Source organism: Dermochelys coriacea, chromosome 11 (genome assembly GCF_009764565.3).
Source record: "Dermochelys coriacea isolate rDerCor1 chromosome 11, rDerCor1.pri.v4, whole genome shotgun sequence".
NCBI lineage: Eukaryota > Metazoa > Chordata > Testudines > Dermochelyidae > Dermochelys > Dermochelys coriacea.
Window position 1 is genome coordinate 69,694,352 of NC_050078.2, and position 17,668 is coordinate 69,712,019.

Consider the following 17,668-nt stretch of genomic DNA (forward strand, 5'->3'; position numbering starts at 1 on the left):
AACAAGTGTTGGTGGGTTCCTTTTTTTATTGTTATTTGCCAAGGACATTATTTAGATGGGTTTGTCAGCAGGGATTAGTTTTCCATACAGGCCTCCTAGCTCTGAGCATTTAGTGATACACCGGGCCAGATCCTCAGCTGATATAAACTGATGTAGCACCACTGACTTTCAGTGAAACAATTCTGATTTACGCCAGCCAACAATGTGGTCCTTTATTTTTAAAGCAGGTACTGTCTCTCCCTCAACCAACGTGTCCAGTTTCTAGGGAAAATCCTCCCAGCAAAACCCAACTTTTGTATCAAGATGAGCAAATTAATTATATGCTTGTGAGAAACGCAAGAGATGAGTTACACCGTACTGCTGAAATTTCAGCTATAGCATTTATTTTCCTTTCCAAAATCTAAAGACTCAAAGGGGACCTTTTGCTTATTTTGATCCTCTGTGTCTTCATCTAGACCACTGAACTGCCAGTCATTGACTTTTTGTCAAACAAGATAGGCAATATGTACCTACTCTTAATACCTAACCAGGTTCAACTGCCCCCCCCCCAGTACGATGAAGTATCGTCCTTGTCTTAGCAGGAAAAGGTTTACATGGTTGGACTTTAACTTTGTTAAAACAAGAACCAAGTCCCTCGCTGGTGTAAATTAGTATAGTTCTATGGAAATCAACAAAGCTATTCCAATTTACACCAGCAGAGACTCTGGTCCATTATACTTATTCCAATCAATTTCTTGCTTTTCCTTCCCTTTATGCTGGGTCTCCAACAAGAAATTCACTGGAGAGCTGGGGTTCTGAATGTGTTCAGAGGATAGACCACATCTTCTGGGAAATTATCTCATGGACCAACTCACCTCCAATTCACAATCAGGAGAACCATGTGTCCCAAATTCATGACTGCTCAATGTCCACGTGGCAGCTATTCCCATTAATACATAGGAGTGTAATATTAAGAAAGTACTTTACATTAAAATAGATTCAAATACATAATGTAGCTGCTGCAAACTAGGGGGAGGGAGCTAATACCATGTGACCACAGCCAGCATATTGATCTACAGACCGGCAAGTGCTCTGCAGACCCACCAACTGTCAGTGGACTTCAGTTTGAGAAGTTCCTTACGTTCAGCTGACCTACACAGGTAACTTCTTACTTGTTAAAACCACCATGTTGTCGGAGGGTGAAATGGTCAGCTCAGCAACATCGTCCTCTTTCTTCACAGGTGAGTAACGCACCAGGAAACTGGTCAGTTCAATGGATACTGGAGGACTCCAGGTCACACGCATAGCATCTGGCCCCACGTTGGTGAAGCGCAGATCAGTTGGAGCAGGAACAGCTACATGCAAAGAATATTGTTGTTGTCATTTTAACATTTTCGGGAAGGTGAGAGTTAACCAAGGTGGACGTTCAGGGAATCTACAATATATCTCATGCAAAAAAGAAGCTACTGTGTCAGACCCATGCAAATATACTCCTAAGCTACATTTGGTTCCACTACAGTTAAAAACACTCAGGCTACTGTCAGGCTCCTTTCACCTCTTGGCAATCGCTGATACTTAAATGTATTCTGTCAAGATAATTGGAAAACAAGATGGCAGGTTTCTGTAATATTGGCCTTGCAGCTGCATCTTGGGTTATAGAAACGTGGCCAAGAGAGGCTTAAGTTGCCATACAGCAGTTTACCATATGAAAAAGTCATTTAATCCAAAACTGATTCATGCATACGTAGGGGAGGAGAGGGTAGATCCATTAAACCCTTCGCCTCTACGTCTACTTGTGTGTTTAAGGGTTTAGAACCTCCGCAGTTTATTCACATGTGACAGGGTTTCATGCAAAAAACTAATTCTCAGTTCATCTTCTACCCATGCACTACAGAGAACCTTGACAGTGTGACATGCCTGTCACTAACATGTGCTCAGGGAGCAATGTTTCTTCTCCATCTATTAAGGCAAGAATTGAAGAGTTGGGCCACCACCAAAAAAATACAAATACCTCAAATGACTTGACCAGCGAGAGCGTCAGGGGCTAAACCAAAGAGTGTCTCCAGAATTGTATCCACTCTTTGGGGGATCCCATCTCACTTTGGGGATTGTGATTCAGGATATTTATATTTTGGGGATCATATAACTCAAGTTTAACAGCGAAACCTGAAAAGCTAAAAAGCCAACATGAATAAGACCCTGCCTTTGCAGTTATCTGCAATATAAAAATGCAGTTCACACACAGGGCTAAAAAAATGCAAACTGCATAGCCCTTCCCATCCTATATATAAAACAGAAGCCGGTCCTTGTCCTTCCCTCCCCGCATCACAGTGAGTGGCTCAATTCTTCTCAGAGAAAGGCCCAGTCATCCTAGCAGCTAGTGACAGCATGAAACATCATCCAGGTCACAAACACGGAAGTTTTCAAAATTCACCCGTTTGCTGTGTCAGAGTGGTAGGGGCGCTCTCTCCGCCATTAATGAGTGTGATTACGCTGATGTCGTAATCAATGCCCGGCTCCAGGCCTGTGACTGTGTAGTATCCTACTGAGGAGTCCACAAAATCTTCAAAAATAGGGACACTTTCTCCTGCCGCAACTACCGTGATGCGGTAACCAATAATGGTGGAGGCGTTTAGTGGGGTCCACCTCAGGCCGATGCTTGTATCAGTTATGTCAACAAAGCTTAGGTCAGTGAGCTGGGGCACCTCTACTTAGTGCCAAGGGGAACAGCAAAGAGACACAGAGGCAAAAGAAAAGAGGAGGGGGGGAAAATAAGGCAGTGTTCATCAGGTTATATGTCTTAACAGTGAGGAAACGATCAAGCGAGGACGGAGATATGCAATATTTTCCTACTGAGGGCCCAGTTGTGCCACCCTTCTTTACATGAAATAGCATCTTGCAACATACAGAGGGCCAGATTACACAGGGAAAGAAGCTGGCAGGAATGCAGTTTTTCAGTGGGAGTTCGGTGCCTAAACACCTTTGAAGATCTGGACTCTGCCTGGTGCAAAGCCTAAGTAGTTTCGGCACCTAACTCCTATTGAGCTTACTGTAAAGCTGAGACAATTGGGCCCCGAGGTGTTTTTTTTAAATGATTCTCTTAAAAAAAGACACATACCCAATTTTAACATTTAAAAACAAAATTCTCTTGCCTGTTAATCTTTAAGCAAAAAGAAAACTGGATTAGTGAGAACTGACCCTTGAGATTTTTTTTTCAAGTCAGATTACTATGTCCAGCTTCAAATGTTCAGATCATAAAATCATCAACCCACTGGGAATGCTGAAATAACTGGAGTGAGCCCAATCCTGAGCTGGCGAAAACTGCTGTAGTTCTATTTTAAGTCAATGAAGGCAGCTGGTGTAAATCAGTGCATCTTTATTGATCTAAAAGAAGCTATGATGCTTTTCCACCAGCTGAGGTTCTGGCCTGGTATTCTTAAAGTCTTACTGCTATAGCTGCAGCACAGGTGCTAAAACAAAAACCCCAAACTTGGGAGCAATATATACCTTGTTTAGAAAAACTAAGTGGTTAAAAATGAGCTTTTCTAGGATATTGGTTTTCCATACGACACTCACAGCATCACTCAGCTCTGAATGTTATGCTAGGAGCAATGTGTGCCTGAGAGAAACCGACTTGGTTTCTTAACCAAACTTGACAATCTCCAAACCAAGCCATTGAATTAGGATTCACTTGAATAACCTTCTAAATGCATCCTAGATGTTTGCAGAGTTAACAAGGCTATGGGATTTTTCCAAATGGACACTACAACTTTAGCAAAGCTTTTCTTTCCCAAACGTTAGACCCAACTCAAATCAGTGATTTTGCTTTGCCTTTAACTTCTAGGCACCAGCTCTTCAGCTGGCACAAACTGACACAATTCCTTTGAAGTCAACAGAACTGCACCAGCTCAAAGTCGGCCCTGGAACTTAACGAACAGAATCCTGAAGTCAGTAGGAGCTGTGGCTGCTGCTCCCCTCAGGAAGAAAGGGCCTATGGCTTATTACACTTGTGATAGGTTCATTATGAATTAGCTGGAAAAAGGAAATATCAGATAGAACTGGCACAATAGGCTGGTTTGCTTAATAACTGAGCAAAGACGTCTTGCTCTGTTATGAAAAACAAGTATTTTACAGAATAAGTGTAGCAAAATGTCCATTTCCTGTAAAATAACTATTTTTCCTCATGGGCTGCATTTACCATATCACCTTTCAGGAATATAAAAAGACACAAAAGATGCCATTTTAGTGCTTTTTTCCCCATTAGAGCATGGTACAGGGTTAAAGCTCTTGTTGCTTTAATGATACGATGCTGCTACAGTAGATACCCACAGGAGTGCACAGTAACTCAGTGAAGCACAGAAATTTGAAAAGCAGGGTTAACAGCAAGCATTTGCCACACACATGAGCTGGCATTGTTTCATGGCTTAGCGGAAACAAAGCCAAACAAAAATCTTCACAAAGCAAAACTAACACCCAATCATTCAGGGATTCAGATGTTTATCATACAACTGATTCTGGGACTACAAATGGAGAGTTACATGGAGACATCCCAGTATGTCGCGAAATACCCACAAAGTAAGCTGCCACTAGCTCCTACCAGTACTACATTATATCCTGGCTTCCCCTTCTTCGCCGACTCAGGTCTGCTGGCTGGGGTACCATGGGGTGGAGTCAAGGCACTGCCCATTCACCAGCCCACCTGTGCAAGTGCGACAGTGTACCGGTTCCACAGACACAGCTCTTTCCCTGCGGATGGGCTGCCAATGCGTAAGGGGATACAAGGGCCCCCTTACTCACCTGCACTGGTGCGTAGGGCAAGTGACTGCTTGCTGCTAGGGTCTAAGCCTGCAAATCCTCCACCACCAGAGTCAGCGGGAGGTCCATGTGCAGACTGCTTACAAGGTTGGTCTGTTACAGTGACTGAGGCTGCTTCTCATCTTTCCATTACCTTGTGTGATGGTTTTGGAGATGGGGATGCTTTCCTTGTTGTCCTTGACAGAATAAACACTGACATTGTACTCCAGGCCAGGGCTCAGGTTTTCAAAGATGCAGGAATTCTGCTCTGCACTAACCACTTCCTCCAGGGTGTAACCCTGCTGCCCATTGCTAGGAACGGTGGTAACTCTGTACCCAGTGATGCCTGAAATACATAGATCACAGTAATCAATGCGATGGATTTATTTAAACCAGGTTTGGATACAATCGCTCAGAGAAAATACAGATGATATTAAACAGATGCTCCCTGTCAACCTCAATTGGGCATGCAAGTGCTTGCTCGACATAAGAGCAGACTGTTTTGCATTGACACACTGAGATACCCACATTTTTTTTTACTGACAGCTTGTGCCACATTTTTTTTACTGACAGCTTGTGCCACATTTTTTTTATTACAATCTATATACCACACAGACTATGCTGACAGCTTGTGCCACATTTTTTTAAAAATTTGTTAGTCTCTAAGGTGCCACAAGTACTCCTTTTCTATTTCCAAAGAAGTGCTCACAGTTGTGCTTAGCTGCACAGTTCCCATGAGCATTAACAGGAGACACCTAACTAGTCTCTGCAGCGCTTTGAAAATGCACTCTTAGGAGTTGCCCAAAGCCAAAATTCTACTGACAAGAAATAGGAAACGTTACACCTCTCAGCTCAGGGTGGGGGTTTTCAAAGACACTCAGCATTGGCCTACCAGTTCCCATTGAAGTCAAAGGAAATATTCCCATCCACATCAATGGGAGAAGAGTTAGGCCAAAGTTGGGTGCTTTGGAAAATGCCACACTCACTTTCAATGAACTAACCCCACATTTTCCCTGCCTGCCAGAAACCCTCTTGGTCTTTTTCGCTTTCTTTATTTCAGACTATGTTAACTAGCAAGGATACTGGAGCAGTCTCCTCACTCCCCAAATCCTTCCTGGTTTGAAAGGTAATCTCAATCATCCTTTGGAATATCAGTGTTTGACATGGAAGGTACAGCTTTAAGAGTCCTGTTGCAGACAGTTTACATACAGGAATGCAGAACATTTGTATTCTATCAAATGATATTTGAATGTAACTGAAAAACAATATATGCCAAAAGATGACATGGAAGCTAAACATTTCATCGGTGCCTGGTTAACAATCGCTGTGCCGTCAGTTACACTAGTGTTATTCCGGAGTAAATCAGTGGAGTTATTCTTGAGCTACACTTTTGTAATGCAGAGCCATTTCTGATGCTATGTAATTACCTGGACTTGTGCTTCTATCCCAGGAGACGGTCAAGATTCCAGTGTCAGGGTTAGGCTCCAGATGCAGGTTAGTAGGTGGGGACAATGCTACAAGAAACCACATGTGTGATCAGTTGACAATCCCAAGAGTCATTTGAAAAACAATTTTAAGGGCTTCTATTGTTTTAAGAAATAACTAAAATAGCTTCTTTCAGAGTTGTACTCTGACTTGCCCCATGCAGTAATGTTAATGTCATCTGAGAATCAAAGGGAGAGCAGACTCCTTTGAGACTGAAGAGAGAAAATGACACACACATGCACTGTTTTAGGGGTTTAGCAATACTACTACCACTACTAATAATAATAATTCTTTTAGTGCACAATTGAATTCAGGCTCAGATCTTACAGTGCTTTATAAAGGAAAATCATTAGCATTATTCTCATTAAATATAGAGAAGAACTAAGGCAAAGAGACTTGCCCAAGGCTATCCTGCAGTGGCAGAGCTGCAAATAGAATCCAGCCATCCTGACTCCTCCACTAGGACCCTACCCACTCAACCACACCATGACCTAGCAAAGTAGAGTCAGAGCACTACAGATTAGTAAGGGATATTCAGATGTGTCATACGTGTTGTCACTCTTTTGATGATCGGCGTGTCTCTGTCCTGACCGTCCATCAGGACTGAAATGCTGTAGATATACTCCACTCCAGGAGTCAGGCCAGAGATAACAATGCTACCAGACTCAGAAATCACCTCTCGTGGAGCTTCTCCGCCTTGACTTGGTCGCACACCCAGCTGTAGAGGAGAAGAAAGAGGGAAGGTTGCATTCCTGCCTCCCATATGAGCCAATCGAGCTGCCTGTAAGCATACTTGTCAGCTAATCACTTTGGAGGATGTGTCTTGTTGTGGGGAAGTTAGCCAATGCTGGAACACAAAGGGCATGGATAGCCCTGTAGGTGGATAAGCCTCAAGGAGCACAGCATCATGCAGCAGAATGGGACAGTGCAACCTCCTGGTGCCGCGTGACGGACAATCATCTCGAGGCCCCAAATATGGGCCTGATCCAAAGCCCACAGAAGTCAGGCGAAAGACTCCCATTGACTTCAATGGACCTTGGAACAGGCATGTGTGAGCATCACCTCCTTTGCATAAATATGTTAATCTGAAGCGACTATTCAGGGGTTAGGAACACAAGGCACTGCCCTGCTGTACTCAGTGCTTCCATATTTGTCACTACCCTTCTTTCCCCAAACCATCGTCTATGGCCATTCATTCTTAACTGGTCTGAGCTGGGTGACAGCTAATGGAATTAAGCAAGAGAGAGCAAAACAGATCCAAAGGCTTCAGTGGGAAAATACCTTGAAACCTATCCTTGGCGCAGGTGTCCAGGTAACAACAATAGAAGTTTCTGTCACTTCTGTGTTATAGGGAGGGATGGAGCCCATGGGCTGCACTGTGAAAGGAACAGAAAAATGGAGTTCAAACTCAGCACTACCCAGAGAGTTACAGAAATCTGTAACTTTGAGGGTAGCCCTTCATGATGTTTAGGGGCAAAGTGGGGGGGAGGAAGGGGTGTCAATGTTTGTTACCATTTACAATATTTGTTTTAAGGGTTCATAATTTGGTTGATCCTAGCATATATTCGCAGACTTCGCACAGAAAAAGCTTTGGCAGAGATTTTGCATTTTATTCTTTAAAATACTGTCAACTCAATTTAAAAAGGATACAATTACACAACACATTCCTAACCTGGAATGGACTTAGTCCAGTCAAGTAGATGTGAAAGGCAATAGCTTTCTTTATCTCAGCCACAGCGTCCTCACCAGAAATGACCACAACTAAGGCAGACACTATGGGCCAAGTGCATCTCTGGTGTAACTTTACTGAAGTCAATAATATTACAGCAGGGATAAATGTGGACGCTTGGTTTTAACTTCACACAGATATAAAACCCACACACTCCGTTGAACAAAGGATGTGGTTATCAGTCTTATCGATGAGAGGTTTTGATTTTTGTTGGTTTATATCACAGCTTCATCATTATTTGAATAGCAAAATCTATCTATTCTTTCTACAAGTATGCAGTGGTTCTTAATGAACTCATCATAACCCTAAAATCTTTGGGAAGAAACAGCCCTTTTATCCACTACTCATTTTCTTCAACCACTAGCTAACACACCAGAAAGGCTCAAACATAGAACTGTCTGAAAACTTTTTTTTGAGGAAAAATGGCTTTTTTCCATCAGAATGCACAGTTCCATGGGAAATGTCAGCTTTTAATGATTTTTTTTTCTCCTCCTGGGTTTTCGCTGCAAAATTTGAAAATCCAACTAACAATCAAAATATGGTCGGGTGAAACTGAAAATGTTCGCTTGCCTGAAATGTGCTGGTGTTTGGGGTTGCTGACAACTGACACTTTGGAAATTTTCAGCTTTAGATTTGTTTTTCAACAAAAAGCTGAAACATTTAATCAGAAATTTCTAATTGAAATGAAACATTTTTGGTTTTTGCCTAAATTTCTTATGGAGTATGGGGGGGAAAACCATTTCCCAAGTAGCTCCATTCAAATATTATTTCAAAGGACTAATTTTGAAAGACGAGTTAGAGTGGCAGGTTTCAAAAGCAGTCTACGTTTTTGAAGATGACAGTATCATTGGTAAATGAATAAGCACCCATCATGCTTACAAGTAGTGAAGACTGCAGTTTCTCTGCTGCTTTGCTGGTTGCCTTTCACCGCCACAAGGTAGACAGTGTACTCGGACCCAGGCTGTAGGTTCCTCAGTGCGTATTTGGTGGCAGATGGCCCCACATTGTACTGCTTTTGTTGGCCTCCTCTTGTGGGACCTGCAGTCAGTTGGTATCCTGTGATTGGAGCACGTGGTGGAGTCCAGGTCACTAACACTGCAGACTCAGTAACGTTGTCAAACCTTAGGTTGGTGGGAGCATCAAGTTCTAGAAGAAAACGCAAAGTGTGAATTAACAGTTCTTCCATGGGTGTAAGCCTAAAGTTAGGCTTTCTTTTGAAAAATCTTGGTAGTCATTTTTTTTTTTTTTTTTTTTTTTTTAGAGATACCAAAACATATGCACCAATTTTAATTAAAAAAACACCACCACATTTCTGGGGAGGAATACGTTAACCTAAAATAGTCAAGCGGGGGACAATGCTGTAAAAATAACCCTATGTAGGCTTGTCTCTGCTAGATGAATTATACAAGGTTTTTGGAATGTTTCATATGTCTCCATACTGGCATTCTTTTTATCCTTAGGTGCTTTGCTATGTCAGGGCCTTTAAGTATGTGCTTAAAGTTATGTACATAGTTAAGTGGTGTGCTGGACCTAGACCAAAATGAATGCAGCAGAGCTGTTAACCTCTGACAAAATGCTTACTTATAGGAATTAAAGTCCAGAAAAGGTCCTGGGAAGAAGAAAGCCCAATGGGAGTTCGGCATCTGAATACCTTTAAAAAAATCTGGCCCTATGTTGCTTAGTGCAGTAGTTTTCAACTTTTCCATGCCACAATCCCATGTTGCAACTAGCATCAGTCAAAAAACGTTCCATCTACACATTTTTTTTTTAAAAATGGAAAGTAATTTTTTTCACAAATTTCCATTTAGTCAAAAAACTGTTAATGGAACTTACCCCTCCAAAAAAGAGAGTCTCAGTTTTTGGGTTCTCAGGCCTGGTCTACACTGGGGTGGGGGATCGATCTCTATTACGCAACTTCAGCTACATGAGTAACATAGTTGAAGTCGACGTATTTAGACCTACTCACCGCGGTGTCTTTACTGCGGTGAGTCAAATGCTGCCACTCCCCCGTTGACTCAGCCTGCACCTCTCGTGGCGGAGGAGTACAGGAGAGTGCTTGGGGGTCGATTTATCGTGTCTAGACTAGAAGCGATAAATTGACCCCCGCTGGATCGCTGCCTGCCAATCAGCGGGTAGTATAGACATACACTCCGTGTTTTAATTTTTATCAAAAATTTTTGAGGAGGGAAAAAAATAACTCCCTTCCCCACCCTATCTATAAAGAAAATAAGGATGGTCATAAAGAAAGGGAGAGTTATTGTGACCCTCCTCAAGCCTGTTAATGATCTCCCCGTTGAGAACCAGCAATTTAGAGAATCTGAAGCTCTGACACTTGGGCTTGTTCCGCACACAAAATGATAGTGCTGTATCTCTCTTTCTCGTATGTAGACCTATACCAGTACAGAATTTGACTGGTCAGCTGTATTAGGCTTTTATCACTTCTTCCACCCATGCAAAACAGATTAAAAAAAAAGCACACACAATCATAGCTTATTTGTAGGCCACTGTTTAACAGAAGGACAAAGGGAGAAGCAAGTTTGCACCAAGGGAAGACTTTTGCTGGAGAGTTTTTCTTGGGCAACCTGACTGATTTTTTTTTCCCAGGACACAATGCATCTGAATACTTTTAGCAATGTGGTTAAGACAAAGCAGTTAAGTGGATGATCACAGCCTATGGAAAACAATTCCAGATGTGTGTTACAAGGTCTATGCAGGCCTACTCAAATAACTAGGCTCAGTTTCATATTCCAAACAAACATTTGGGGCCAGTTTTGCAAAAGAGCTCAGCTCCCATTTAGGCACCTAAATGAAGTGGGCAGATTTTCAGAAGTGCTCTGCACCCGGCAAACCCCAATGAGAACGAACACTGGAAATTTTAGGTCTCAATGGAAGCTGAGCTCTTGGGGAAAATCTGGCCACTTGAGGTTTTTTTTGTTGGTAAACAGTGAAGGAAATTCAGGGTGGGATTTTCAAAAAGTGTTTTCAATGGGATTTGTGCTCCTAGTCATGTAGATGCTTTTGAAAACGTCCAGTCACCTAATTCTGAGGAAATGAAATAAGATCAAAATGTCTTTTGCTTCTCTCTCTTTTAGACACTCTGGGCCAGACTTTCAACAAAGAGAACAACCGTTCAGAATATGCGACCAATGAGAGTTGAGCACTTTTGAAAGCCTGGCCCTGTGTGCAACTTCAGAATCAAAAACTGGGACACTTTTGTGGCCACTCTTTCAGGGTTGTGAAATACTCACAAGAGCCACATTCTGACATTCTTTGATCTTCTTTCCTTGGGTCGGGAAAACACTTCAATAGCCATACCTAGCTGTTACACAGCACTTGTAATCAGTCGATCTCAAAGCACTTTACAAAGGAGGTCAGTATCATTATATCCATTTTACAGATGGGGAAAATCAAAGACGCTGAGCTTCACCTCTTTCCTTTGCATCCTTCAGTTGCTTGCTTCCAGCCCCTCTATGGTTGTGGGAAGCAAGGGACAGAGGGACTGCCAGGAAGTCCCCTTCTCCTCACACCAAGGAGCCAGAGGAGGGGTTTTTCAATGCACTGAAACTGTACTGTCGTCACTGACAAAATCATGAGAGGCTTTGACCTTTAACAATGATTAGGGGGAAACACGCACTCCCTATAGGCCTGATCCAAAGTCCCATTGAAATCAATGCAAAAAACATCCATAGACTTCAGTGGACTTTGAACAAAGCTCTGTGTGACAACAGTGAAACAGGGCTGTAAAAACAAACACCTTCTAGCAAGGTAGCCAGAGGTCTTGAACAAACATTTTGTACCCCCAATATTTTGATTGATGAGGCAATTCATGCCTCCTGAAAGGAGTAGAAGGACATCATATCACAAACCAGGACTGACACGGTAACACTGGGATGTATCGTCACTTTAACTATGCGCCGATTCCTGTTCTTAGAGGCACACACACAGCTCCTATGGCAGTCAATGAAAGCCAAGCGTGCAGCAATCAGCATTTAAATTGGGATGTACAAAGGCAGTTTAAGCAAGTTAGGCTCCCAAATCCCATTGAAATTCACCCTTAGGTGCCTTTGAAAAGTTACAGCCTCAGATCTTTGCTAGCAATGAGCGAGAAGGGCACATACCTTCTCAATCAATTAAAAAAAGAGGGAGGGGGAGGGGAGAGAGAGAGAGAACGAACTCCTGCCACATTAAATTGTTTCCAAACACCATGAGAGTTAAACCCCTATCAGAAAGCACTAGAAGAGAATACATCTATTAAGGAGATCATTGCGTCATCAGCTGAATTCTCAGTCCCATCATTTTGCTTATTGGGTGTGGCATGGCTAGAATGAACGAACTGTTTCACTTTAAGTGATGTATTTACTTGTTACTCTAAAGGAGGGGGAAAAGAGTCACTTCCAAGTCCATAAAAAAAAGCATCAAGGAAAGACACTTACTAGTCGTTTGCTCTCCAGTCAATGGCTTGCTCTCCCGGCCCTGGAGCACTGCAAAGACCTTAAAGAGATAGGTTGTTCCAGGTAAAAGGTCAGTGACCTCAGCAAAGTAATTCCTGGTAATAGGCAGTTTCTGTCCATGTACACCAGGGCGGTTAACCGGGAGGACTTCCACCCGATAGCCAGACACCGTGCTCGATGGTGGGGTCCATATGATGGTGATTTTGACATCGGTGACTTCCACAAATTGTAGCTCCTTGGGTGAAGGAACATCATCTGACAGAGAAACATTCAGTAAGACAGAAGGATTCCTTACAGAATGGTAAAGGTGACTCCAGGAATAAGGTATGGAACAAGGAAGAAGCGAGTTCTGACTGAATAACTAAACTCTTAGACGTTTGACTGAGACCAGAAACTGTCAAATACGCCCTATCTTAAATGATTTTAAGAAAATACCTGAGTCTACTGTACATCTGAAATTACACTGGGTGGCTTAGAAGATTTTTAGTCCAAGATTTACACATGATTATTTTGTTGACAAAAAATTAAAACTGAAAAAGCAAATGCACGTAGCAGCAGAATGTCAACTTTGTATAGAGCCACAAGTTTTTTTTCCCCCTCAAACAAAAAACCCCAAGTTATCCAATGATTGGAAACAAGAAGAAAAGGCTTTAATGAATGATTGGAGAGTCTATACATTAATTTTAAATCCAATACCTTTATAATGAAACAACTGCAGGGTGTGACCCCAGCGTCAATGAAGTCAGCGGTAAAACTCCCACTTGCTTCAATGGTGCAGTATCAGAGCCTTTATGGAGTCTTATATTCAACTGAGGTTTCTGATTACTTGTGCAAATGCGTTACACGATGTCTTACGGTTAACCAATACAAACATTGGTAATTCTCAGACTATATGAATGACAAATCATAGGGCCTACCTAGTTCATTCCTGGCATTGGTCTCATCGCAAGAACATCTGACTCCACTCTCACCACACTGGCCCCAATTCTTTCAGAACGTTTCTTTTTGGTTCTGTTATACAGCCTAATTGAGATCCCCCCCACCCCCTTTTTTTTTTTTTTTTAAAGCATCAAGGGCAATTTTGTTTCAAACTTCGGTGCCTACAGTTAAGCTCCCAAATCCCTAAGTGCTGAGCAATTTCCACTCCTAATGACTTCAGCAGGGGCTCAATACCTGAAAAAAATCTGGTTAATTATTCAGGTGTTTAAATATGGATCAGGGTACCAAACCCTAGACATCTGAAGTATCATGGCAACAAGATACCTTTTCAATACTGCAAACGATCTTGCACGAGAATCTTTATGACAACTTAGAAAAATCTGTTGAGATTTTCCCTTTGCCTAGACATGGTCCTACTACAGGGATCAGCCTTTTGACTGGCCTGTCATCCTAATGCTAAGTATTAATATTATTTATTCTTTGTACTGCAGTAAGCACCTAGGAGTCCTAGTTATAGATCCCGCTGTACTAGGTGCTGTACAAACACAGAACAAAAAGATGAGCTCTGTGTAAGCGGTCTTGCATCGACCTCGCTGTGGAAGTGTCTTCACTTCAGTTTGGCTCCCATTGATGCCAAGCTCCTCTCTGCGCCAATTTAGTACTGCAATCTCCCCAAGCACCATAGAGTCATAGTTGATGTAATTAGATCCACGCAGTGTCAGCGCAGACACTGCGTTGCTTACGTAGACAGTTCCTGGCTTTCGGGAGCCATTCCACAACGTCCAACGCTGACGATACAATCAATACGAGCGCTCCTAGTGAGGACATGCACCACCGACACAAGGAACAAGTCGTGCACACACACAAGTGATTTAATAGCCGCGGGGGTTGTATGCTGATGCAAGCTAGGTCGACATAATTTTGTAGTATGGACGTGGCCTAAATAAAATAAAGTCTCTGCTAATGAAAACAAGTGATCCCAAAGTGGTCATCTCTGATTAGCAGAAAGCTGCATTTGACTTTAATATGTCAATGTTTAAAGCTTGTACACGAGCTAAACATTGGTGAGGTTTTGGGTAAAGGACACTGTTGATTGTATGCCCTTTGCTGGTGGTCCACTTACAGCTAAAGCAGGACTCCAGAGACTGCATTTTTATTTTCATTAGGCCCTGCTGTGTCTGACAAATTGCTTTGGAATGAACAATATCCCAGGAAACATGCTGGCTATTACCTTTGGGTGGGATGCCCGTGGTTTCCTGCTGGATAAAGACGGGAGTACTCTCTTGATTTTCTTCAACTGCATAGATGGTGATGTTATACTGAACCCCAGGTATTAAGTCACTGAGGGTCACAGAGGTAGCTGTATCAGGCAAGTTGAGCTCTGTGCTACTACCTTCCACTGATGGGGTATAGACAATTCGGTAGCCTAATGTGATAAAACAGACATGATCACCAGACGTAATCACTGCCACCAGCACAAGGAACTGTAAAAACACATTTTCCCCCAGGGATCCAAAAAACACCCCTGAACTTTTAAGAATATGCATCCCGGGTTTGTTATGGGGATGATGTGGGGGCAGACAGAGGCCATGGGTGCAGAGGATAGTGGGGTTGTGGTTAGTCAAACCTGGATCTGCAAGTGAACCCGCAGAATCAGTTTGCACCCAGCCCACTGCACTACAGGGTTCAAACTGGAAAGCCCATCAGGAATGAAACAGGCTCCTTGCAGCCTGCCTGCAAGGTGCATCTTATACTCCCCATTTGTCTGAAAGACACTTTTCATGTGGCATCCAAGGGTGGACAGAATTGCTCGTCTGCTCTGTGGTGCTTTGTATGTTCCTCTCTTCTGAATGTCAGGTTTTACAAACATTCCCTCAACAGTTTAAAATAGTTACATGTAAATGAGGCAGACCTGTGATGGGAGCTTGTGGTCTGCTCCAGCTAACGACAATTGAAGTGTCATCAACTTTATCCACGTTATGTTTGGGAGGTGCATCAGGTGCTGTTTAAAAGAGGTTAAGGGAATAACAGATGAGAAAAGCAAGTGATGCCAAGACATGTCAGAACATCTGAGAACAATCCACCGAATAGAGACTTCCAAAGCCAAGCAGCACATCCCAACATGTACCTGTTGTCTGGGAAGTAGACAGGATCAGATTCTGTTCTCCTTCTTCTGAGATCTGATAGACGTTGATGATGTACTTACGTCCAGGTAGCAAGTCCGGGATGTTAACAGAGGTGGCTGTGCTTGGGAGATCTTTGCAAAAAAGAAAATAGAAAAGACTTAGCAATGTTGCTTTTTTCTCACCAGACAAACCATCCAAAAACTCTGGGTTGGTTCTGTTGAGTCAAAATTTTCTTGTGATAACATTTGATTGGTCTGAGCCTGCTCTCTAGTCCCATCACAAAGCCCCAGAGTCTAGGACAGTTCTCTACAACTGGCAGGCTACTTAGAAGAAGGTCGGGGCACGGTCTAGCCAGGGGAAACCAGGTCAGCCGTAAGGTGCAGTGGCAGGTTTGCATAGCAGCCAACTGCACTCTGCCTGACTTTAGCTGCTGCTATGAGTCCAGCACTGATTTCACACCAATTCGCACCCTGATTTTCTAGTTGTCAGGGAAGTTTTGAAGAATTATCTGGGTGGTTCATGCATAATTCATGTTAAACATTCAGAGGGGGGCAGCAGCTGAATGGAAATCAAACAAAGAATGTCATCTGTTCCCTCATATTCTTTTCCGGAGGGCAACTCCTGGTAGTGTTTAAGCACTATCCTCATAATGCCCCTATGAAATATTACCATCCCCATTTTAGAGAGAGAATTGAGAAACGGAGAGACTAAAGTTGACCAGCCCATGCTCACACAGAGCCTCTATGGCAGAGAGGGATGAAACCGAGATCTCCTGAATCACAGCCCAGTGCTTTAACCCCCAGCCCATCATTCCCAGCCAGTCTAATATGCTGATATTATAGAATGTGGAGATCTCAATAAAAAAAAAAAAGTATTAAACAAGAGTTAGTCAGATGTTGAAAAAAAGGATGGTTCTAAGAATTCACACGGATATAAGAGTAGGAGAAGCAACTCCCCACCATGGAGCTACACTAATCTACCCCAGCCAAACAGGTTCAAATATCTGCCTTACCAAGATACTGTGGCTCATCCCCCTCCTCGCTAAGTTCGTACTCAACGCGGAATCCTGAGACAGTGTCAGAGGCAGAAACCCAGGAGACTACAAAACTACTTGCTGTAATTTCTGTGACTGATTCAGAGGTAGCAACCACAGGAGAAAGGGGAGTGGTCTCTCCTGAAAGGGTGTTGCCTGCAAAGGAAAACAGATGCAGAGATGTCAGAAAGTATTATTTGAATTAACAAATGCCAACCCTAAAGAAATTAAGGGACTGCTCCTCAGCTGGTGTTAATTGACATGGGTCCATTGTCTTCAGTGGAGCTCTGTCGATTTACGCCAGCTAGGATCTAGGCGTACCTATTACCTTTCTCAAAAAGAAAAGGAGTACTTGTGGCACATTAGAGACTAAAATTTATTTGAGCGTAAGCTTTCGTGAGCTACAGCTCACTTCATTGGATGCATTACCTTTCTAAAAAGGCAAGTAAGCAATGTGGCAAATAAGCAAAAAAACCCAAACAGTCTATTATAATATCCACAGAGGATGCAGCTGAATTTTTAACAGGAAACAAATAACTTAGGAAACGATTGTACAAGGAAGTAAAGTGTAGGAAAGCGGCTGTATGGAAATACGGTTTCATACGGTTACTTACTAGAAATAGGTGTAGTACTAGTGGTGGTAAAATCAAAGCGTGTGACCTCTCTATGTCCATATTGCTGCACACTGATGAGCTGCCCTTCATACAACACCCCAGGTTTCAGGCCTGAGATAGTGTGGGAGTTCAAGTGACCTGGAATGGTGGCTTCTTTCCATGCCACTCTCTGGTTTTTCTAAGAGAACAAAGACATCCAATACCATGAAAGAGACCCCCCAAAGCCCAAGAGCAGAAATCTCAAATTACGCTTTTATACAGCAGCCGATCACTGTGGTATCTGGACACCTATATCTGTGGCAGGACTAATATCAGGATGAACAAAAGTCCTCAGGAGGAGGGGCTAGCAGTGCACTGTGGCCCTCCAGAGGCATTCAGCTGTGGTTAATTTATAACGGGATATTGGATAACGATCCTGTTAAAATTAGAGATATGCCCTGAGATTGTAATGGTTCTCCTTTGAAAAGGTTTAAGCAGCAATATATACCCAGTGATCAACCAAGAAGCTAGAAAAGTCA

General features: G+C 42.7%; 1 protein-coding gene across 8 annotated transcripts in view; it reads right to left on the minus strand.

Moving 5' to 3' along the window:
• The window catches only part of FN1 (fibronectin 1), a 65,070-nt gene that overhangs the window by 23,448 nt on the left and 23,954 nt on the right, over positions 1-17,668 (minus strand). For 4 of the 8 annotated variants that reach the window (XM_038421019.2, XM_038421015.2, XM_038421017.2 and 1 more), the window contains exons 14-26: positions 17,151-17,328; positions 16,516-16,692; positions 15,506-15,634; positions 15,290-15,379; positions 14,609-14,803; positions 12,421-12,693; positions 8,867-9,133; positions 7,540-7,634; positions 6,808-6,976; positions 6,201-6,287; positions 4,928-5,119; positions 2,414-2,686; positions 1,152-1,334 (exon numbers count right to left, since the gene is read on the minus strand). In XM_038421019.2, coding sequence (XP_038276947.1) covers positions 1,152-1,334; positions 2,414-2,686; positions 4,928-5,119; positions 6,201-6,287; positions 6,808-6,976; positions 7,540-7,634; positions 8,867-9,133; positions 12,421-12,693; positions 14,609-14,803; positions 15,290-15,379; positions 15,506-15,634; positions 16,516-16,692; positions 17,151-17,328 — 2,308 coding nt within the window. The remainder of the gene's footprint in view (positions 1-1,151; positions 1,335-2,413; positions 2,687-4,927; positions 5,120-6,200; positions 6,288-6,807; positions 6,977-7,539; positions 7,635-8,866; positions 9,134-12,420; positions 12,694-14,608; positions 14,804-15,289; positions 15,380-15,505; positions 15,635-16,515; positions 16,693-17,150; positions 17,329-17,668) is intronic. The other 4 variants (XM_038421022.2, XM_038421018.2, XM_038421021.2 and 1 more) reach the window with 1 other exon arrangement.